Genomic DNA, 20,597 nt, shown 5'->3' with positions numbered 1-20,597 from the left:
TGCATTGATGCAGTTGAACAATCATCTCCCCGGCTTCTCTAACACACTTTGAACTTTGTGCCTAAACGTTTACTTATAACAGACAAATGCATTGTAACCTGCAGATGTTTTGTACATTTTTTTTCTATATTTATTATCTTTACCCTGTTGTGGTGAGGTTTTATCTGCAGTTTGGCAGAGTATTTAACAGTATATCGCTATTTCCCCACAGTCACAGAAATTTCCATGTTTTATGTGCATATCAGACAGCTGATTTCATTAGTTTTTGGGGTTTTTTTTGGCATTGTGAGTGTGCAAGCTGCTGTAAGTATGTGTGTTACAGGAGTTGGACCATTCTGTGAATGAACAGATCTCCAAGAATGTTTTTAATTTGCATTATATACAGTATAGTCGAGCTGTTCTACTCTTTAGCACTATTAAGAGGAGTAAACACTGGTGGACAAAAACTAAATACTTGACAGCTAACCAAATTCTTCTTCTTTTTCTTCTTTAGGTATTTTCATTTTTCTAAGTTATGTAAGTTATCTTTTATACAAATATTATGAATGTCTGTTTATGCTTATTTTACACAAGGGGAAACATTTGTGTGCAGTTTTACTAGACACGGTTTGTGTTTTTAGCAATATGTTAACACAAGATTTTATTGTTTACCGCAAATCTTCAAAGAGTCATCCAAATACTGCTATCATAACATGTACAGTATGTGTACATTTTGAAGTAGCTAGGACGCATGTGCGCTGTTGTAGCAATAAATGTTTTTCTTGGGGCTTTTTTTGTTTTGTTTCATTTTGTACTCATTGGAATTTGTGTAGTACACATATGCAAGTACACAATTCTAAATACCTTTGAAATGTCACTTATTAAGATTATGGAATGTTAAAAAAAACAGCACAAGTATATGACTTTATAAGTTAAAGGAGGGAGCAGAATGCCGGGAAACTGTGTGTATATCCAAATGCATCACTAACTGACAAATAACAAATGTCAATATCCCTCTTCTCGAATGACAAACAATGCTAATTAGCTCAAACATTTGTATCGGCTTCATCAGCTCTTTAGGTTTTAAACAAACAAAAAAACTCCACACAACTTAGCATCACACCGCAGTATAGCATATAACATTCATAAACTGTAAAAATAAACACATTCACGAATCCATCGCTGCACACGTGCCTGTTGAGATGTCGGACTCTGAGGCGAGCAGTGAACGCCTCAGTGGGCAGAGGCAGGAGGACAAGCGGGTTAGTTCGGAGGAAGAAGGGGAGGACTACTCTCTCACACCGAACTCTCTCACTCACAACTGGTAAGTTTCTGTCTTAATTACGGTGTTATTTGGCACACATTTACGTTTTGAAGAAAGAATGAATCGCCGATAAAGACTATAACGATTCTTTGGCGTTTTTGTGGTGAGTTTGCGGAACCTCGGGAAAGTTTTCTTATTGAGGCTCGTGCATTGAACGGATGACAGACAGCCTTTCCTGCTGCTAGTCACTAACAATGTAGAATAACTTTTATGACTCAATATCTTTATTTTACAAGGATGACGTAAGAATGGTTAACACACCAAACATATGTGATAGCTTGACAAACTGATAAATGCTAGTTTCATGATATCAACTCCAAAAAAAAGCTTTTGGGATTTGACTACGTTTTAAAACGTTACAGGAGATTTTTTCCCCCAACATGGCAACCTACAAACTTTATTTAAAAAACGACAAATGAAGACAGATTTTGAGAAGTGCTGTAAAAAATGTAAGTGTGCTTTGTCATGTATAGTTGTCATGCACGTACAGTAGATGTTACAGATCATATCCAATACAAAAATATTGCATTTGCAAAGAAAAAAAAATGCTACTGACCCAAATATAATACAAATATAATAGATCTCCTTTTCCATGCTTATTTGTGAAAAAATGTAGAAAAAATATTTCAAATCTAATCTTAATTATATTTTATTAATATTTTATTTTATTAATATTTTAAATATTTTAATTCTACAAAATCTTAAAAATGGTAAATCACAATTTGTTGCTATTTCCAAAGCTTTTGGATGTGACCAGTTTGTCTTAGAATTAGCATCTTTTTTTGAGTTGGGCCTCCCTCCTATTCACTGGTGTGTGTGTGTGTGTGTGTGTTTGTGTGTGTCAGGAAGAAAAACTCTCGCTTGGTGTATTTAGCGCCACCTCCCGGTTTGCATGCACTGTAGAAATCGCTAGACCTCGAATATAAGACTGTATAACTTCTTTTTAGATTTTATTCAAAGGGGTTTTCAAAATTGGGTTTTCGTAGGATTCAGTTTTCGATGAAAATTATATGCAAAAATATGTATTTTTTTTAAATACACTATCTGGGTTATCATATGGCCGAATAGTCTCTGTGAAGAATGGACAGTGGTTCTTTTAGAGCCTGGGACATTATAGACAGATTCCTGTTGGGGAATCCCTGAATCATGATTTTCTGTGCTTTATTTGTTCGTAGAATGCAGGCAAAAGGTGAGGCATAACCTGGTCTGATCACCAGCCTATCAGAGGCCTCCACATGCACTGCTATTAAAAGTGCTGTGTGATAATGTTTGCCTGTAGCACAATGACTCCCGTGTTAACATCTCTATTGACAAATATTCCCCACTATGAGTGACGACACCCTGCAGACCTCAGCCAGTTGTAGTCGTCATGCAGTTGACTCGGTGTTGTTGGTACAATACAACAGTGTCATGAACACACAGGGGGAGTTGTTTGCATTGCGCAGCAAAATCAAGCTCTTGTCTATATGTATATATATATATGTGTGTGTCTTCATGTGAGTCCAGCTGCGTGTAAGAGAGGAGATCTTCAAGTGCCACTTTGTCCCCCTGAGGCTCCAATGTTGTGTAAACACCTCAGCTTGACCTGATATGCACCTTCCCACATTGGATCAGCCTCCATCAGGGTTTTAATGTTATTGCTTTTCTCCACCCAATGCAGTTCATCTGTTAATGCTGCTGTTACAATGGATAGATTGGACGGCTCCCCGGAAATGAAGATGCAGAGGAGTTACGTCGATCCGCACAACCCCAGAGGCAGCGATGACAGCTTGTTTGGAGTTACGGTGCAGGTTCAAGGCATTAAAGGGCAACCCTTTGTGGTTTTAAACAGTTCTGGCCAAGAAAGCCATCGAGATATATCGGTCATCACTCACCAGGCAGGGTACAACCCAGGCGTGGTGAGGAGATCTGTTGATGAGAGAAGCTCCTCCTTAGAGCTTCATTACCAGAAACATCCAGAGATCCTGAGACCGTACGACCCGCGAAACAACAACTTCAACACCCTTAACCCTACGCAAAACTCTCAACCGGTCAAAGCCAGGATGCCAATTCCAGCTGAAGGTGCATCAGATGACCAGAACACACCTCCCTCAGATGGACACATCCCTGCGAAGTCCCCAAACGCAGTAGACTCAGAGCCCTTTATGTCTGTAGGTAAACTAATCAACCAGTTTAACAGCAGCCAACGGAGAGGAAGGGGCGGCCCGAGGAACAGGCTGGACCCCGAGGACACTCAGAGGTCGCGTAGCGTGGACAGCGGTCGAGCTTCCGACTCATCATCTTCGTCCTCCAGCACAGCCTCCTCTCTGAAGGGGGGCAGCATTGGAACTGTGACCTCAGGTGGGTGTATCTATCCTCCTGGATCAGCGCGGGCTCGACTGCTAGGTGGCGAGACCACCAAGAGAGAGGACAACAAGCCCACCGCGCCACTCAAAGCGCATCTTGGGAGTGATAAGGCGGCAAAAGTAATTCACAGAACAAAAGAATTGTCTCGTCACGATCATCTCAATGGAGCTGAGGACAGAGACACTCAGGTAAAGAGATGTCCTCAAGGACATGGTTGTCATTTTAAAAAGGTTGGATTTATGCATGTTCTCTAACCAGGTCACTCCTGATCTTCTGAAAGGACAGCAGGTGTTGGCTGACCCAAATGAAGATGCAGCGAAACAGATGCTCTTCACATACCTCAAGGAAGGGTGAGTGAGACAAACAAAAACAGGTCATTAAAGTCAAAGTGAAAAGAATTCAAGAAACAATACAAGCAGTTGATGTTTGCTAAATACAAGGATGGAGAGTCTGGAACCAGTCATGATGTGCTATACATATGGTAATGGTAATGGTTTTATTTCATTTGAACATGCATCAGATTACAATTGAATGCATCACATAATCAGTTCACAGTTCCACATGTCCAAAAGGAGTAGGAAGAAGCAAAGCTTATTAAATCCTACCCCTCCATCTGGTACTTTTACAATCAGTAACTGTTACATTTGTTCACTTCATGCTTTCCATAATACAGGGTTTTTTTTTCATTTAAAATTGTTTAATTTTTTGTCCCGTACCGAAGTAGGAGGTGATATGACCATCCAATGACATAATGGGTACCATAGTAAGTGTCAATATAGTGATATATATAGCACATCATGACTGGTTCAAGACTCTTCATCCTTGTATTTAGCAAACATCAACTGCTTGTATTGTTTCTTGAATTGGCTCATCGTTGTGCATTGTTTGAGGGTCTTACTCAATCCATTCCATGGTTTGATTCCACATACTGAAATGCTATGGCTTTTTAACGTAGTCCTAGCATATAAGTGTTTCAAATGTAGTTCTTCCCTGAGATCATATTTCTCCTCTCTTGTAGAGAAGTATTGGATGATATTTTTAGGTAATTAGTTGTTTTTAGCCTTATGCATTATTTTAGCTGTTTGAAGATGAACTATATCAGCAAGTGGAAGTATTTGTGATTTTAGAAATAAGGAGTTAGTATGTTCTCTGTAGGCGGCATTATGAATTATCCTTACTGACCTTTTTCTTACCAACATATCATTATATTGACAGTTACTATGGTACCCATTATGTCATTGTATGGTCATATCACCTCGTACTTTGGTACGGGATAAAAAAAAAATAAAAAAATAATTTAAAAAACTATATAGTATAAAGGCATACCTTATCTTATATAAGGAAAGCAGGAAGTGAACAAATGTAACAGTTACTGATTGTAAAAGTACCAGATGGAGGGGTAGGATTTAATAAGCTTTGCTTCTTCCTACTCCTTTTGGACATGTGGAACTGTGAACTGATTATGGGATGCATTCAATTGTAATCTGATGCATGTTTAAATGAAATAAAACCATTACTATTACTATTTGATGATATTGTCCTGGGGAGATCATGCAAACTTCACACTAAGATGCCCGTCTCCTAGCTGTGTAACCTGTGTGCTAACCACTCATCCACCGTCACAACAAAAAGAAAGTTGATCTTAAAATAAGGTGCAAGAAGGCTGTTTTTATTTGATACTCCATTGCTATTTTATGTTGTGGTTGTTATCATGCGGCGTAGTGAGATAACTGGTGCAGCTGCTCACACTTACACACACACAGAGTCAGGAATGCAGAGCACGATCTTTATTTCACTGATAAAATGACTACTCGACTTGGAATGTCTCTATGATCCATCACTGCCTATTTTGACATTATGTGCTCAGTGTATGTGTGGCAACGCTGAGTGAAGCCCGGCCAACATTTCTATCTCTGCGTAGTCAAAGTGAAAAGATAAAAGTGATTTATAAAGTACTTGCCTTACTCGGCAGGACGACTGATGATGAGTTGGTCACCAAAAGGAAAGTCAACCTGTTGCTTGAAAGGATCAACAGAATCAAGTGGAAAATGGCTGAGAATGTGGAGGAAGAGCTGAACGTGAGTGGAGGAGACAATTATTCACCACTGTTACTGGATGTTGACTAATATCCCGTGTTTGACTTCACCTACGTAGGATCCAGGAGCAGATGTGAAACAGCTGCTCGAGAAACGAGAAGCACTGGAGTCACAAGTGTGCGATTTAAAGCAAAAGCTGGACACAGAGATTAAAGTTTGTTTGTAGTTTTTTTGTCTCAACTCCATCATCTTCAAGTGATCAAATCCTCTTGAGGTAAACGTCTTTGTCACCACAGAATGAAAAGACTCTGGCCAAAGCTTGTGAAAAGGCTAGAACGGAGAAGACAAAGCTGCAGGAAGAGCTGGCCAAAAGTCAGGCTGAGGTCTTCAAACTCAGGAACAAACTGACCGACCTTGAGGGACAACTTAAGTCTACCAAAGACGAGTGAGCATATGACTTAGAATCTTTTACTCTGTTTCTTATCAATTCAAAAGGTGATAAATTTAAACAGCAAAAAATTCAAAGATATACATATATAGAACACAACACAATATTTGGCAATTCCTAGGTTGACTCAGATGGTTTCAGAGAGGGAACGTTCTAAGGTGCAGATGAAGGACCTCCAGCAGCAGCTGTCCGAGATGCACGATGAACTGGACCAGTCCAAGAAAGCGGAAGCGATACATGCGGAGAAACAGATCCTTCTGAAGGTTAAAGACCGCATGATAGGTCGGCAAACGTGGTCTCCTGATAAACATGAACATGTGTCTGTCACGTCAGGATATGGCGCAGCTGCGCGCGGACTATCAGGAGATGCTGCTGGCGAAGGAGGAGCAGGAGGACGTTCTGCAACAGCAGGAGAAGGACCTCAGTGCCTTAAAGGACGCCATCAAAGATGAAGTGGAAACCCATGACAAATACATTGCTGCTCTTAAGGAAGAATATGAACTAGAGCTGAAACATCTCTTGAGGGATTTAGAGACGGCTAAAGAGGTAATTCGTCATTTATCTTCTTTGCACAATATTTATTATTTACATGTTACTTTACTTTAGAGCAACACTGTGCTGGGCAAAGAGAAGGTTGAGGCATTGGAGGAGGGAGGCGCCGCAAAGGAGCAGCTGAAGGAGCTGAGTCAGCAGAGAGATCAACTGAAAGGAAAAGTGCAGGATCTGAGCAGCAAGGTGGACAAGCTGAGCCGAACCGTCCAGGAGTTGAAAGCCTCAGAGAAACTGCAGGAGCAACGGGTGAAGCAGCTGGAGGTTTGTTACTTGCACTTAGGAGATTGTTTTTATTGCTCAGAGGTTCTGGTTCTATGGTTATCATCACATTAATGTCAAATCTTGTATGACTTTCTATTTTTGGGGCTTGAACTCCAGAAGATATTCTTTGTTCCCTGTTTGTTATTAAGACCTTAGAGGGCGTTCATTACAAATGGCAAATTAAATAATTCCAGTATTTTTAACTTGGTGTAAAATTATTAACTGGTTTCCTGTTTGTTTGTTCATAAGAGGGAAAAGCAACAGTTGGAGGAAACATTGCAGGATGTGAGGAGGAATGAGGAGGAAATGTGTCAGTCCAACCGTTCACTACTGACCCGGCTGGAGGAAGTGCAGGTTAAAAAAAAAAAAAGAAGTAAAACATCTTGTGAAGATATCTTCAGTGGATTCAAAAGTAGTTGTTTTCTTCTGGCAGAGTAAGCTGACCAAACTGAACCACGAGCACAGGGACTTGAAAGAGAAGCTCAGGGAGGAGCGGAAACAAACTGAAGACTTGTGGAAGAGCAAAAGTGAGCTCGAGGATGAAAGAAGGCTGCAGGACAGGACAGTGGAGCAACTCCAGAGGAAGGTATGAAACTCTTTGGCTGGCTACATTTCATTAGGGACGTTTGACAGCTCTCCTTGTAAATCAGATGAATAGCATCATGGAGGACTGCGAGGCGTCTACAGATGTTCTTCAGAGCCAGGTCGACGAGGCCAAAGAGAGGAGTCAGAGGGAGTTGGCTGATCTACGCAGGCAGCTGCAGGAAAAGGGAGCCGAGCTGGAGAAATCCAGATTAGCGGCCAAAAAGCTTCAGGATGAGGTGTGGCTTCATTTGCTGACTCATCACAACGTGGGTTCAAATGTCTTAGTCACTGATGAAATAGACCAAAGGGACTTTGTAGCAACAATCAGATTCCGAGGAACAACAATAAAAAAAGGAGTCACATCTGTATCACTTCTCTAACGTTGTTTTTCTTCTGTAATATCTGATTTCTAACCCAAACTGCTTTCCCCCGTCTACGTGTTTATTCTGTGCTCAGCTGCTTCCTCTGGACGAGGATCTGCAGCGGTGTCGCAGGGAGCAGCAGGAGGCCCATTCCAGGGCCCGGCAGCTGGAGCAAAGGGTGGAGGAGCTAGAGGAGACAAACATCACCATGGTGGATGAACGGGAGCGCCACGTCAAACTTTTGGAGGTTAGCACATTGTGGAACATGAGAATACACCCGGCCCCATTGAAAAAGATCTGTATCAGTAGGAACCTCGATCCTTTCACTTCATTAGGTACACACACACAGTCCAAGAGTGGATCAAAAATTCTGGCTTTTAGAAAATGCACAGCGGTGGAGAACCACAGTGTATCCGACCAGACATAATCTGGATTTTAATGTATATTCAATTTGACAAATGGTCAAAATGAATAATACTATATACGTAAATAATATATGTAAACAGCTTTATTTAAATAAATAAATAGCTATAATCCAGCTATATTTCCTTTCATTTATTCCACCCATGGCACACCTCTGGGCATGCCCACTCCGCTGTGATTGGCCACACGCCCAAAGTGCTAACAAAGTGCAAAGTGCTAACTCAGAACCATATGAAGAAGTCTGTCCCTCTGTGATGTCACAAAGGAACGAGTTTACCACGCCTTTTCAAACCAAGCGTTTTGAGCCATCCGAAACTCCTTTTGGGGCTCACTTCCAAACACACAAACCTCATTTTCTGATACTTTGGCATCAATTAATATGAGAATACAACATTCTAACTACCTGTAAATTTATAGGTCAAAAAAGTGCAAAAGCACAATCATGTATAAAATGTCATGATTTCAAATATTTCATGTTGGATGGATTTCAGTATTTGCAGTGTGGTGTCTTTCCAAGTCTAGTTGGGAATGTTGCAACCACTATTTTAGTAGTCCTGATCAAAATTATGGAGCAGTAAACCTAAAAAAAATGGTAAAACTGAAAAGAATTGTATACAGTTCTCGTATTGGATCTCATTAGATACAGCAGTACCTAATGTTGACGATGATGACGACAGAAAGTCAATATTGACCTCACACAATACCTCATGCATACATAGACACACATTGTAGTTGATCACATGCTGTGGGGTGTCAATGCGTCCTGACTGGCACCACTATTTGTCCTAGACTTGGAACTATGAGGGTGCTGAAAGGCGTCACTGCTGTAGCATCTCACAGCTCATCACTGTTTATCTTGCTGATGACAAAACATTACATAGTGACATCAGTGTGTTGACACTGCGTGTCAAGCGAGGAAGCTTGTGTTTACTGAGAAAAGTTCTCAGACCTGTCCAAATGTTCTTCGTAATCTTTTGTGACGCAAAGCATGAAATATTTTGTATAGCAGCAACAACCTAAGGATGGCAAATTTTGTCTCGAAAACAGAGTTCTACCTTAGTATGAAAAATGATGTGGGTAGCCATATTTTAGCATGGTAAGTTATTACAAGGTTAATTGGGGACTCCAAATTGTCCATAGGTATGAATGTGAGTGTGAATGGTTGTTTGTCTATATGTGCCTTGTGATTGGCTGGCGACCAGTCCAGGGTGTACCGCTGGGATAGGCTCCAGCATACCTGCAATTGAGGATAAATGGCATAGAAAACTGATGGATGGATAAATGAAAGTGATAAATGAATATTTGTCTCCATGGTGTGTTATTTTATAAGATTCATTCATTCAAGTGAAACTCAGGTACAATATGTGCAATACTACATTTTGGTTACTGCAATTCTACATCTTGTTACTGTATAGGTTATTGTTTTTGACTGCAATTCTGCATTTTGTGACTGCATAGGTTATTGTTTTTTAATGTACATATATTTACACTGGGCGGCACGGCGGAAGAGTGGTTAACGCGCAGACCTCACAGCTAGTAGACCAGGGTTCAATTCCACCCTCAGCCATCTCTGTGTGTTTGCATGTTCTCCCCGTGCATGTGTGGGTTTTCTCCGGGTACTCCGGTTTCCTCCCACATTCCAAAAACATGCTAGGTTAATTGGCGACTCCAAATTGTCCATAGGTATGAATGTGAGTGTGAATGGTTGTTTGTCTATATGTGCCCTGTGATTGGCTGGCGACCAGTCCAGGGTGTACCCCAGCTCTCGCCAGAAGACAGCTGGGATAGGCTACAGCACCCCCTGCGACCCTCGTGAGGAAAAGCGGTAGAAAATGAATGAATGAATATATTTACAATTTTATATTTATATTGTTATTCCTTGTTTTATTTGTATCCTTTTCCTTATTCTTATTTTTACTTTCTACAAAATTCACCGTGGAGTTGCACTCAAATTTCGTCATATGCAATACAATGACAATAAAGGCGATTCTGATTCTATTTTGTAGCCGTATGGCCAAATGTTCATATTTTTGTAAAGAGGGGAACTTTAAAAAGCAGCAGATACTTATGTACTTTCTTATACTGTATTATATATTTTTAATATTGTGTTATGTTTCCATCTCTACTCAGGGGCGTATCAGTCAGCTGGAGGACGACGTGAATGACGAACGCAGCACTGCTGACCGCCTAATGGAGCGATTAGACAAAACCAAAGAGCAGGCAAGTTTGCATGCCTCGTATAGTACGTATAGTGTTACATTGACCTTTTCTACTTGTAAGGATTCACTCAACCTATCTGTGACAGAATTACGCCCCATCTAAACCTGTGTTTTTACCATAAACAGATGTTGGGGGTTGAGTACTCAGCTGCTGAGTGGTGTGTCCGTTCATCTCCTAAAAACATGTTCAGTGTATAACAGCTTACATATACGTCTCAACTTCTCACACTTAATATATGTTTCTTATTATCTGATGTCAGTCAACACAGGACCCCTTTATTACCAAAGTAGGCCACCATTCATAGAAGCAAAGTGCTGAGGACTAATTGACACAAAACACTGTTTTGGGTGCAGCGCAAAGACAAAAAAAAAAACTCAGAAAACTATTGTGAGTGTGTGTGTGAGTGTGTGTGTGTGTGTGTGTGTGTGTGGACATTCACGTTCCCTCCACTGGGCCTCTGGATATTATTATAGATGAGAGACTACAAAGACCAGACAGCATTTCCTCCGTTTCATTTTTAAATGACCTCAAAGTGACCCTTTTAATTAGTTTTAGCTTAGCATAAGCTTAGCATAAACCAACAAGCATTTACTAGTTATACCTGTACAATCTAATGTGATCAAATATAATAGCTGCATCAAAATATCTGCCTTTAAAAATGATATTTCCTGACACTGTCATGGTGAGATTAATGTAATATTATGTTATTGTGGTTGCTCTGGTGAACTCTTAACCACAAGAGGTCGGTTAAGGTGGGTGAGTGTATTTATGTGTACTAGTGCCCACAGCCTTCACTTGATGATTAGATAATTATTCTATGATATGTTTATTGTTATAATTCAGTAAGTGTATGTGTATGTCTCAGATGGATCAGATAAGGAGCGAGCTGATGCAGGAGAGAGCAGTGAGACAGGACCTGGAGTGTGACAACATGAGCATGGAGAGACAGGTACTCCACCTCATAGGCCCTTGACCTCACATCCTGTAGTTCCACAAAGTGCATAGCTTCTAAAGTTACTTTGATGTAGCTTCATATTTCAAATGTTGATATGTGTCAAATATATATATATGCATATGTCAAATGTAGTTTCAAAAGATGATATATGTTCCCAAACGTGCTTGCTGTAATGTTGTGTCCTTTAATGCCTTTTTGTCCTTATGAGGCGACAGCGAGTCATGATACTAAGTTTGTGCATCAAGTGGTTTGTTTCGCTGTTTGCCAACATCCATTTTGCACAGTGTGTGCATCAGTCTCAGTTGGACGCCCTTACTTCCCAGTGTCTGCTCACCTCTTCCAGTTCCACTAGGGGGACACAGAGGCATTCGTAGGCCAACTGTGAGATATAATCCCTTCACCTTGTCCTATGTCTATGCTAAGGCATCCTCCTGACTTTGCAATTCCCACATCACCCACATAAAGCCTAAGAACATGACGAACACGCCATGAATAAAAATTGGTACCCAAACAACCTCTGAAAGTAACTTCCAAAGAAACAATCACTGACAATGTCCGCTCTCACTGGGATGCCGACTGATAGGATGGCTGTATCTTTCCGCACAAGACTTGTGCTCCCTGTTGAGTTAGTAAAGCGAGGCGCTGTCACATTCATCCAGACAATTTCTTCCTAAATGGGCTTTCCTGAAACTGTTGGAGCCATAGAATTGTCCGAAATGTCATAAGGTCCTATTGACTAGTTTACCTTTTAAGAGGCCTTAACCCGCACCGGTGTTCCAACATGAATGGAACCCACAGGGTATATTTAATTCTTCCTCATATATTTCATTTCCTGCATCAGAACAAAGACCTGAAGAGCAGGATGGCTCATTTAGAAGGATCACAGAGGACCAACCAGGATTCTCTGATTGCCAAACTTAACAGCCGCATTCAGGAACTTGAAGAGAGGTTGCAAGGGGAGGAAAGGTAAACATCTCATGACTATTATAAAGAAATTGACTATGATATACAGTAGGTTTTTATCCTTCAGCGTAAGACACACCCTTCTAGTGTAGTAGCATCACCAGTGTGATGGATTGTGTAAAGTTACAGGAACTGATGGTGCGTCTCTTCTCAGGGACAACAACAATTTGCAACAATCCAATCGCAAGCTGGAGCGCAAATTGAAGGAAATGAAAATGCAAGCCGACGAGGACCATGTCAACCTGCAGACCCACAGGGACCAGGTAGATGTCACTATTTGTCACCCTCGCCTCCTGACTGAGTCACTCTCTGACTTTTCATTAACTGCTGTGCAGCTGACGCAGAGACTGAAGACGGCCAAGAGGCAGATGGACGAGGCCGAGGAGGAGATAGAGCGGTTGGAGCACACCAAGAAGAAGCTGCAGAGAGAGCTGGAGGAGCAGTTGGAGGCCAATGAGCAGCTTCACGGCCAACTTGACACACTGAGGAAAGACTTGAGGTGACCGCTGACATTGTCTGGATTACACAGAAATGACTGTTTAACTCTAAGTTGTTTTTTTTTGCATCGACAGACGCAAGAGGAAATCGCCTCCTGTGATGAAAGGTGTGGAGGCGGATGCAGACAATCTGGATGACACTGGCTCTGATTAATTGGATGATCCTTTGGACCTAATGAGGAGATTCTTTTAATAATTCCATTAACTCCTGTGTTACTCAGGCATTGACTGACCCCTAGTGGCAATATTTTTAACTACAAAGCTACAGTGAACCTTTTTTTTTAACAAACATGAATTACCATTTTTGTCTTATTACGGTGATTCTGTGCTTCCAACTTTCCGAAGTTCTGTGTTCCCTGTGCACAAAGCACAGTCCATACATGGATGATCTTGGTGTGACAGATTAAACTTGACCCTGTCAAATAACTTTACAACAAAGACAAAGCCAGCAGGCCCTCGCTCTTTTCTAACGTTCTTCCAGATGAATGAACAAACATTTCCCTGTCTGAATACTTTTGTCCATATTATTCTTTCATGATGTGAGTTAATATACTAGATTTTCAACTGATGGATACATGCCATTTAATGGTTTTCCAAATTACATTGCTGTTTATAAACCTCTAGAAAGAAATGAAATAGCACAGCATTCCCAATTCTGTGCTCCTACATCAGAGAAATTCCAATTCATATTCAGTAAGACACACGCACACACGTGTCATTCCATCTGCCTGGAAACTTAGTGATGGTTGTACGAACCGCTCAATACTGTGCGCTGAATGGCCGCACACGTGCAGAGGTGGAGATGTAACATGACATCATCACAAGCGGGTTGACACGGTGGGGTACATCGGGAACTTTTAATCACAGCCGGCACAGCAATACATAGAAACACATCACAAGAGAAGCATGAGGCAACACTGTGCATTAAAACATGGAATACTTAGGGAATTCCTGGCGGAATTCCTTGGCACCTTTGTTTTGGTTGTGAGTAATTTTTTCATATATTTATTCAAATGTTGCATTTTTTTAATTGAGTTTTTCTTCTATTTTTAAAACTGCATTAATGTTTATAATTGTGGTTGTAGTTTGTAGTAGCGTAGAACTGCAACGCATCATTCTTTTGTATATCTAAGGCCTTTTGAATACCATTGAAAAGTCTATGAAAATATCACTAGTCTCTCAATATGATGCTAGGTAGTTCAAACTATACTGAAAACTACCATATGAATGAATACCTAGAAAATAAGAGCATTATGATGGTGGCAAAGTCAGACATTTGAGCCTGCTCTTGTACCGGATCTTGGTGTTTTTAGTTGTTTGGCTGCGGCTCGGTGGCCCAGAATGTCCTCAGTCGGAACTCTTTGGGCGAGCCACTCACTGTGCACATCGGCTTCTCAGTTGGGCTGACGATGGCCGTATACGTGGCTGGGGGAGTGTCAGGTAAGTGTCACAGGTCTCTAATTCTATGTTTACCTAATGCTAGTAAAAGAATGGAACGTTTACGTGGGCAGCAATTGAAGGGGGGGGGGGTTATTACTGGACCATAATGTTTTATTGTACTTGTATTGTATCTAAAATACACAGTACATCACAAATAACTGGAGAATATCCAACGGGATACACTGTCCGCATGGTAATGTGTCATATTGTCAGATTTAAACCATTAGGGCAGCTAGTATTCATAGTATTTCTGGATCACAATTGTTACATTGAAAGCATGGGGAGTACTCATTTATAGACAATTGGAGGATGTCTAGTGATATACATTGTGGTCATCTGCCATCATTGCATGAATATCATTGGCTCTATAGCACAGGTGGGCAAGCTTTGACGAGTTTAAAATTTTGGCAGAGGGGCGGTCAAACAGAATGACATATTTGCTCACGGTGCAATGAAACGAAAACACAACACATCCACAGCAAGTTAGTTATCCTAGAAATCAACAACTAACATGTAACTTTAAACTGTGAGTTCCAAATGCCCACAAGGCATGCTGGGTATACAATATAAACTATGAACAATAAAACATTGGATACCATGTTTGCTCCTTCTTGTTTATTTCGCTGACAACCTCCTGAATCTAGAAAAAAACAGCAAAAGAGAATGCTAACCAGCATGTCTTGCGGCTGGAATATACGGGTGTTTCTTTTGGCATAGTTATTGCACATTGATATTTGTGATATTTGGGTAGGTAGGTTACTTTGTGTGTCGTGTATTGATGTGTTGTGTTTTTTGGATAGCTTTTTTGTACAAGCTACAGATTGCATCTGTGGCGTGCCACAATAGCACTGCAAGTCATGTTGCTGGCTACCGTTTCCATGTTAAAGGTTTAACAAAATGCCCGTTGGTCCGGATTAAGATGCCCGATAGGCCTCATGTGGCCTACGGGCTGCAGTTTTCCCACCCGTGCTCTATACCTATTATATAAGACATAATAAATCCTAAACTGTGTTATGTGTGTCCAGTGGGATGTGGTGTGAACATCCACCATCAAAATGTAGGATGCTCAGGTTAATGACAGCGATGCTACGAGACAACAACATGTTAAGTGATAAAAGCCATCATTTCCATGACATAAAATATTTTAAAATGTTTGACATGAGGCTTGTAGTGTTGAAAGCCGTCTAGTCATGTGCCACCTCCACATGCCTGCTGCTGTTTTGTCAAGCAGGAACGTGCCAGCTCTCTGGCGGTAGTCAATGAATGTGTACTGGCCATTGATTGGGTGACCTCTGTGGGGTCGTCCACAACCCTGGGCACTGAATGTCCTGCAAACATCGACCACAACCTACGTGCATGTGTAAATGTAACCGAGGGAGCTTTTTGTATCAGCATAAAAATAAGTCAGTGATGCCCTATTCCCGATTTACAGCCATTATTGTAGTAGTTATTCAACAACACGCTGCACCACCCCCTCGTAAATGTGAAATAATGACCATCTTCACTCCTTTTCTGCTTTGTCCACCATCCCAGGGGGGCATGTAAACCCTGCTGTGTCTCTGGCCATGGTGCTTCTGGGCAAACTTAAGGTTTGGAAGTTTCCTTTCTACGTTATTGCTCAGTTTCTTGGTGCATTTGCAGGAGCTGCTGCAGTCTTTGGATTATACTATGGTGAGAAGATGCGCCTTCAAGCCATTATGATCACTACAATACGTTCTTATAAGCTACAACATTGACAACTATTTATGAACCCATCACAGATGCGTTCATGGACTTCACTAGTGGGATTTTGTCGGTGACGGGAATCAACGCTACAGGTCACATTTTTGCATCCTACCCGGCAAGACACCTGTCAGTTCTTGGTGGATTCATTGATCAGGTGAACTCAGCCCACTTTATGACCTCTCTCCTTCTAACTGTTCTCTTGATCGCATTCAGGCTTTAAATCAGGGGTCTCAAACTCAATTTACCTGGGGGCCACTGGAGCTAGGGTCTGGGCCGTATCAGGTTTTCCAAAAAAAACCCAACGCATTTATTAAAAACAGAAAAATAAATAACTTTTTCAGTGCTTTGGTGCCAATTTTCTACAATAAAAGCTCTGTTAAAACATTCCACTGCACAAAATAAGATGAAAAATAAATAAATCAAGAATAAAGAAAATCAATCAGTAATAAATAAATATAATAATAATAATAAAACGGCAAATAATAAAAACTTAAACCACATATAGTTGGTGGGTAGACAAATTATTTTTTTCAGATTAAAATGAACAAAGCATTATTAGAGCCCTGTAGACATGACAAAACACGACTATAGTCACATTTATACTCTTTTTATTTACAACATATTGCGCAACTGCAGGGTCTTGAGACACATGCTAACTCGCAAACTAGAGAGCTAGCGACCTAAACGGTAGCCTTCAAGTTATTTCCTTTAAACTTAAATAGCCAAAAACTTACCACTTCCACACGGATAGGGAGGATAACTATTAACAGTTATTTAACCTTTAACATGAACATTAATGAAAAGTAATATTTTTTTCTGGGTACGTGATACCATACAGCATCCATATCAAACTTGCGCGGGCCGCATCTGGCCCGCGGACCGCATGTTTGAGACCCCTGCTTTAAATACAGCAACGTCTGGGAAATGTCCCTAATGCAAAATTGATTGTCCCATTTAGTCTGAGAACAACCCTCTTTGCTTTGCTTGTTTTTTTTGTGTCTAATGACCCGTTTCCTGGTATTCACCGGAAGGTCAGATCTATACTCAACCGCATTTCCAGTCTGTTAAGTCTGTGCACTGGTCCAAGAATAACATGTTGGAGCTTGAAAAGTGTTAAATGCTGCTTTAACACAAGTAAATTATTGAATGAATCCATTCCAGAAGTCATCATAAATAACATTCTTAACTGTAACACAAGAAATGAAGAATTAAGATGAAGACAGGCTGTGTCTTATATAGCCATATTGTACTGAGCAGCCAGACGAGAGATACGTTTAGCACTTTCCTACATCACAATCCCTTCCATTTCTAGATGTATGCTTGTTTTCACATTGTGATCTCTGCCATCGCATCACAAACAACAAAAAAAGCACCCACCCTCCCCAGTCTCACCCCATGTCATGAAATTGTGTATTACTTGACTATGGCGTATTTTTTCATATAATACAAAAAACCACAGAGCAGTGAGAGACTATAATTGTAATATAGTGTTTACAAAGCAATTTTGTGAGCCAAGAAAGTGCAGCCATTATCTGCTGTCTTCATACAGGTGGTGGGTACTGGCATGTTGGTTCTCTGCATCCTGGCCATTATAGATGGAGGAAACATTGGAGCCCCCAAAGGCATGGAGCCACTGGCCATCGGCCTGATCATCATGGCCATCGGAGTGTCCATGAATCTCAACTGCGGCTACCCTCTGAACCCTGCCAGGGACCTGGGACCTAGACTCTTCACTGCTGTGGCCGGATGGGGGATGGAGGTGTTCAGGTGACTGTGAAACATGGCTCTGACTTGGGTCAATATGCACTCATCCGGCTGGGAAATGTAATATTCATTCATTCATTCATTTTCTACCGCTTATCCTCACGAGGGTCGCGGGGGTGCTGGAGCCTATCCCAGCTGTCTTCAGGCGAGAGGTACACTCTGGACTGGTCGCCAGCCAATCACAGGGCACATATAGACAAACAACCATACACACTCACATTCATACCTATGGACAATTTGGAGTCGCCAATTAACCTAGCATGTTTTTGGAATGTGGGAGGAAACCGGAGTACCTGGAGAACATGCAAACTCCACACAGAGATGGCCAAGGGTGGAGTTGAACCCTGGTCTTCTAGCTGTGAGGTCTGCGCGCTAACCACTCGGCCGCCGTGCCACCGGAAATGTAATATATTAAAATATTTTTTTTTCTCATGTACAAAGTCAGAATATTCTGTTCCAAAAATATATTGAAATGATAAATCTTGATTTCAATGTAATAAAGACAGGGAGTGTTGCGAATTAGGCGAAAAAGAGATACAAACTAAATGTTTCTGAAAAACAAATAACAGAAAACTACAACTGATATATTTGAAGTTGAAGCAGGTCATTTTTAAAACTAAATTTCAATAAAATGTACTGAAAATTTGAAATGTATACCCCCTAGCATATCATGAACTTTATTAAAATGCATTATTCTACAATTGAATCCAAGTAAGAACAATATTTGCATGTTCATAATCACAATGCAAGAGGGAGGATCAAACCATCATCCACATGTGAGGTAGTTCGTCCGGTAACAAACATATTGATCGAATTAAGCGATTGGGAAACATATCAAAAGTTACCCACTCATTACATAATGTCACATGCACTCACCCGGCACGGTCGATTGTTGCCAACGGTGCTTCCATCTCTGTGGCCAAAGTATCACCTACCTTTTTCGCCCCTCCATGCAGCACGGCAGGCCACTGGTGGTGGATCCCAGTGGCAGGGCCCATGGTGGGGGGTGTGGTTGCAGCAGTCGTGTACTACCTGCTTATCGAGCTTCATCACCATCGCGACAAACCTGAGAAACCCCATGAAGGGGAAGGGGAAGGCGACGAGGAGGAAGAGGAAGACGAGGAGGACGAGGACTGCAGCCTGAAAGACAAATATGAGATGATCACCATGAGTTAAAAAAAATAAAAAATAAAAAAGAGACAGACATTCATGACCATTCACTGACAGTATGGTCGATGAGATAAAGAGCTCCCACCTCAGCGTGTGTGCTCTTTGCTAATTAGTGTTCCTACACCTCTGATCAGCCTTTTGGCCTTCCCAAAACATTCAAATGTTATCTGATGCAATACTGAAACTACTTGCACAAAATAATTTTGCAGTATACACAGGCAGAAATACAGAAAACTTGATAAATCTAATTTAAACCTCTCACACGAGCGGATTCTGAATGGATGACTTGTAAATACTATACTGTCAGATATTAGATATAACATGCACGACTGCCTCATTTAAGATTTGCTCCTGTTTTTCTGCAGTAGGTGATTTTCACTGTAATATATTATATGTATTTTTATTTTAGCATCGCTTGTCATTTCTTAAGCACACCACATGTATTCCTGATATCTATTATTGTTGTTTAAATAAAGATTTCTACAAACCCGTTATTTATACCAGACCCATTCCTCTTGCTTTATCACTTGTGTCATTTACACGAGGTTAGATGCTCTAGGGCTCCCTCTAGCGGTGAAATGTAAATTACTTGTAAAACACTATTAGCAACAAAAGTCCAGTCAATCTGATCATACCATGTCTCAAAATAAACACCACTCATACTACTCACAAAAAGGCATGTGAGTAGTTATGTTATGTTAAAGAACAGCAAGTCGCTGGATATGTGCATTTCAAATTTGAGGAGCTCAAATTAAGCTCACCTGTAAAGCTTAGAGTAGCACATTTTAGGTTAATCCTGAAATGTATCTGAAATAGCCCTAACTTCTAGTACTGCTGACTAAATAGTGAACACAACGATTAAAATTAATGTAACAAATTTTATTGTATAGTATTTCTAAGTTATTTGACTTATTAATATTCAAATGTGATCAGCGTTACTTTACCGTCAAACAAACGTTCTTCTTCGGACGTTCACTCCTGATTGGCTACGGCAGAGATGATAGCGCCCCCTGTTGCTTTGGCATATACTTGCAGCATTAGCATTAGTGTTTGTATACTTTAGGTCAGTCATTCGAATATGATAAATATAATCCCCTTTTTTTTACCTTATCCCTTTTTTCAAACATTTGTATCGTCATTATTACTTTTATAATTATATCATTATATAAGTTAATGATACCTACATTGCTAAACAAATCATAGACCAATGTGGTGAGTGACGTGTATGGCGTCACTTTACTATCAAAAGTAATTACATGAAAACGATTGTAAAAACTTAAACTAAGAGGTACAAATAATCTTGGAAGTGAGGGTATACATTATTATTGAGGACACTAAAAGTGTGAATGTTCTCTCACTTTCCACGCTCGCATTTGTTTTCTGTTCGCTCTCGATTCTTCACTGCGCTGACAATGACGTCACGGATTAAGACTCAACTAAACGATGAACGATGAACTGCACCCTTGAGTCTACAGAGTGACTAGCTCGCAGCAATATGGAGACTTCCAACTAAACTAGCTCACCGATTAGCTGCATGACACACCACT

General features: G+C 40.7%; 2 protein-coding genes across 3 annotated transcripts; both read left to right on the top strand.

Moving 5' to 3' along the window:
- The first annotated feature begins 1,181 nt into the window (after positions 1 to 1,181).
- Positions 1,182 to 13,232, top strand: LOC131130827 (cingulin-like protein 1). Of its 2 annotated transcripts, none has more exons than XM_058074870.2 (19): positions 1,182 to 1,303; positions 2,964 to 3,837; positions 3,935 to 3,999; positions 5,622 to 5,727; positions 5,804 to 5,899; positions 5,982 to 6,130; positions 6,255 to 6,396; positions 6,467 to 6,679; positions 6,740 to 6,946; positions 7,196 to 7,300; positions 7,380 to 7,532; positions 7,597 to 7,767; positions 7,988 to 8,140; positions 10,447 to 10,536; positions 11,402 to 11,485; positions 12,333 to 12,457; positions 12,609 to 12,717; positions 12,790 to 12,953; positions 13,027 to 13,232. In XM_058074870.2, exons 1-19 carry the CDS (start codon positions 1,182 to 1,184, stop codon positions 13,103 to 13,105), a joined length of 3,207 nt encoding a protein of 1,068 aa, XP_057930853.2. In that variant the 3' UTR covers positions 13,106 to 13,232. The 2 variants fall into 2 exon arrangements, with proteins under 2 accessions (XP_057930853.2, XP_057930852.2); XM_058074869.2 differs by having other exon boundaries at positions 3,908 to 3,999.
- Positions 13,233 to 13,383: 151 nt separating this feature from the next.
- On the top strand, positions 13,384 to 19,544 carry aqp9a (aquaporin 9a). The gene is made up of 6 exons (XM_058074875.2): positions 13,384 to 13,935; positions 14,265 to 14,391; positions 15,925 to 16,062; positions 16,152 to 16,270; positions 17,666 to 17,883; positions 18,837 to 19,544. Exons 1-6 carry the CDS (start codon positions 13,858 to 13,860, stop codon positions 19,054 to 19,056), a joined length of 900 nt encoding a protein of 299 aa, XP_057930858.2. The 5' UTR covers positions 13,384 to 13,857; the 3' UTR covers positions 19,057 to 19,544.
- The last annotated feature ends 1,053 nt before the right edge of the window (positions 19,545 to 20,597 follow it).

The sequence above is a fragment of the Doryrhamphus excisus genome, linkage group LG1 (genome assembly GCF_037039965.1).
Source record: "Doryrhamphus excisus strain RoL-2023G ecotype Guam linkage group LG1, RoL_Dexc_Guam_v1.1, whole genome shotgun sequence".
Classification (NCBI taxonomy): Eukaryota; Metazoa; Chordata; class Actinopteri; order Syngnathiformes; family Syngnathidae; genus Doryrhamphus; species Doryrhamphus excisus.
The sequence above is the reverse complement of the archived record's forward strand: the minus strand, read 5'-3'. Positions and strand labels throughout refer to the sequence as shown.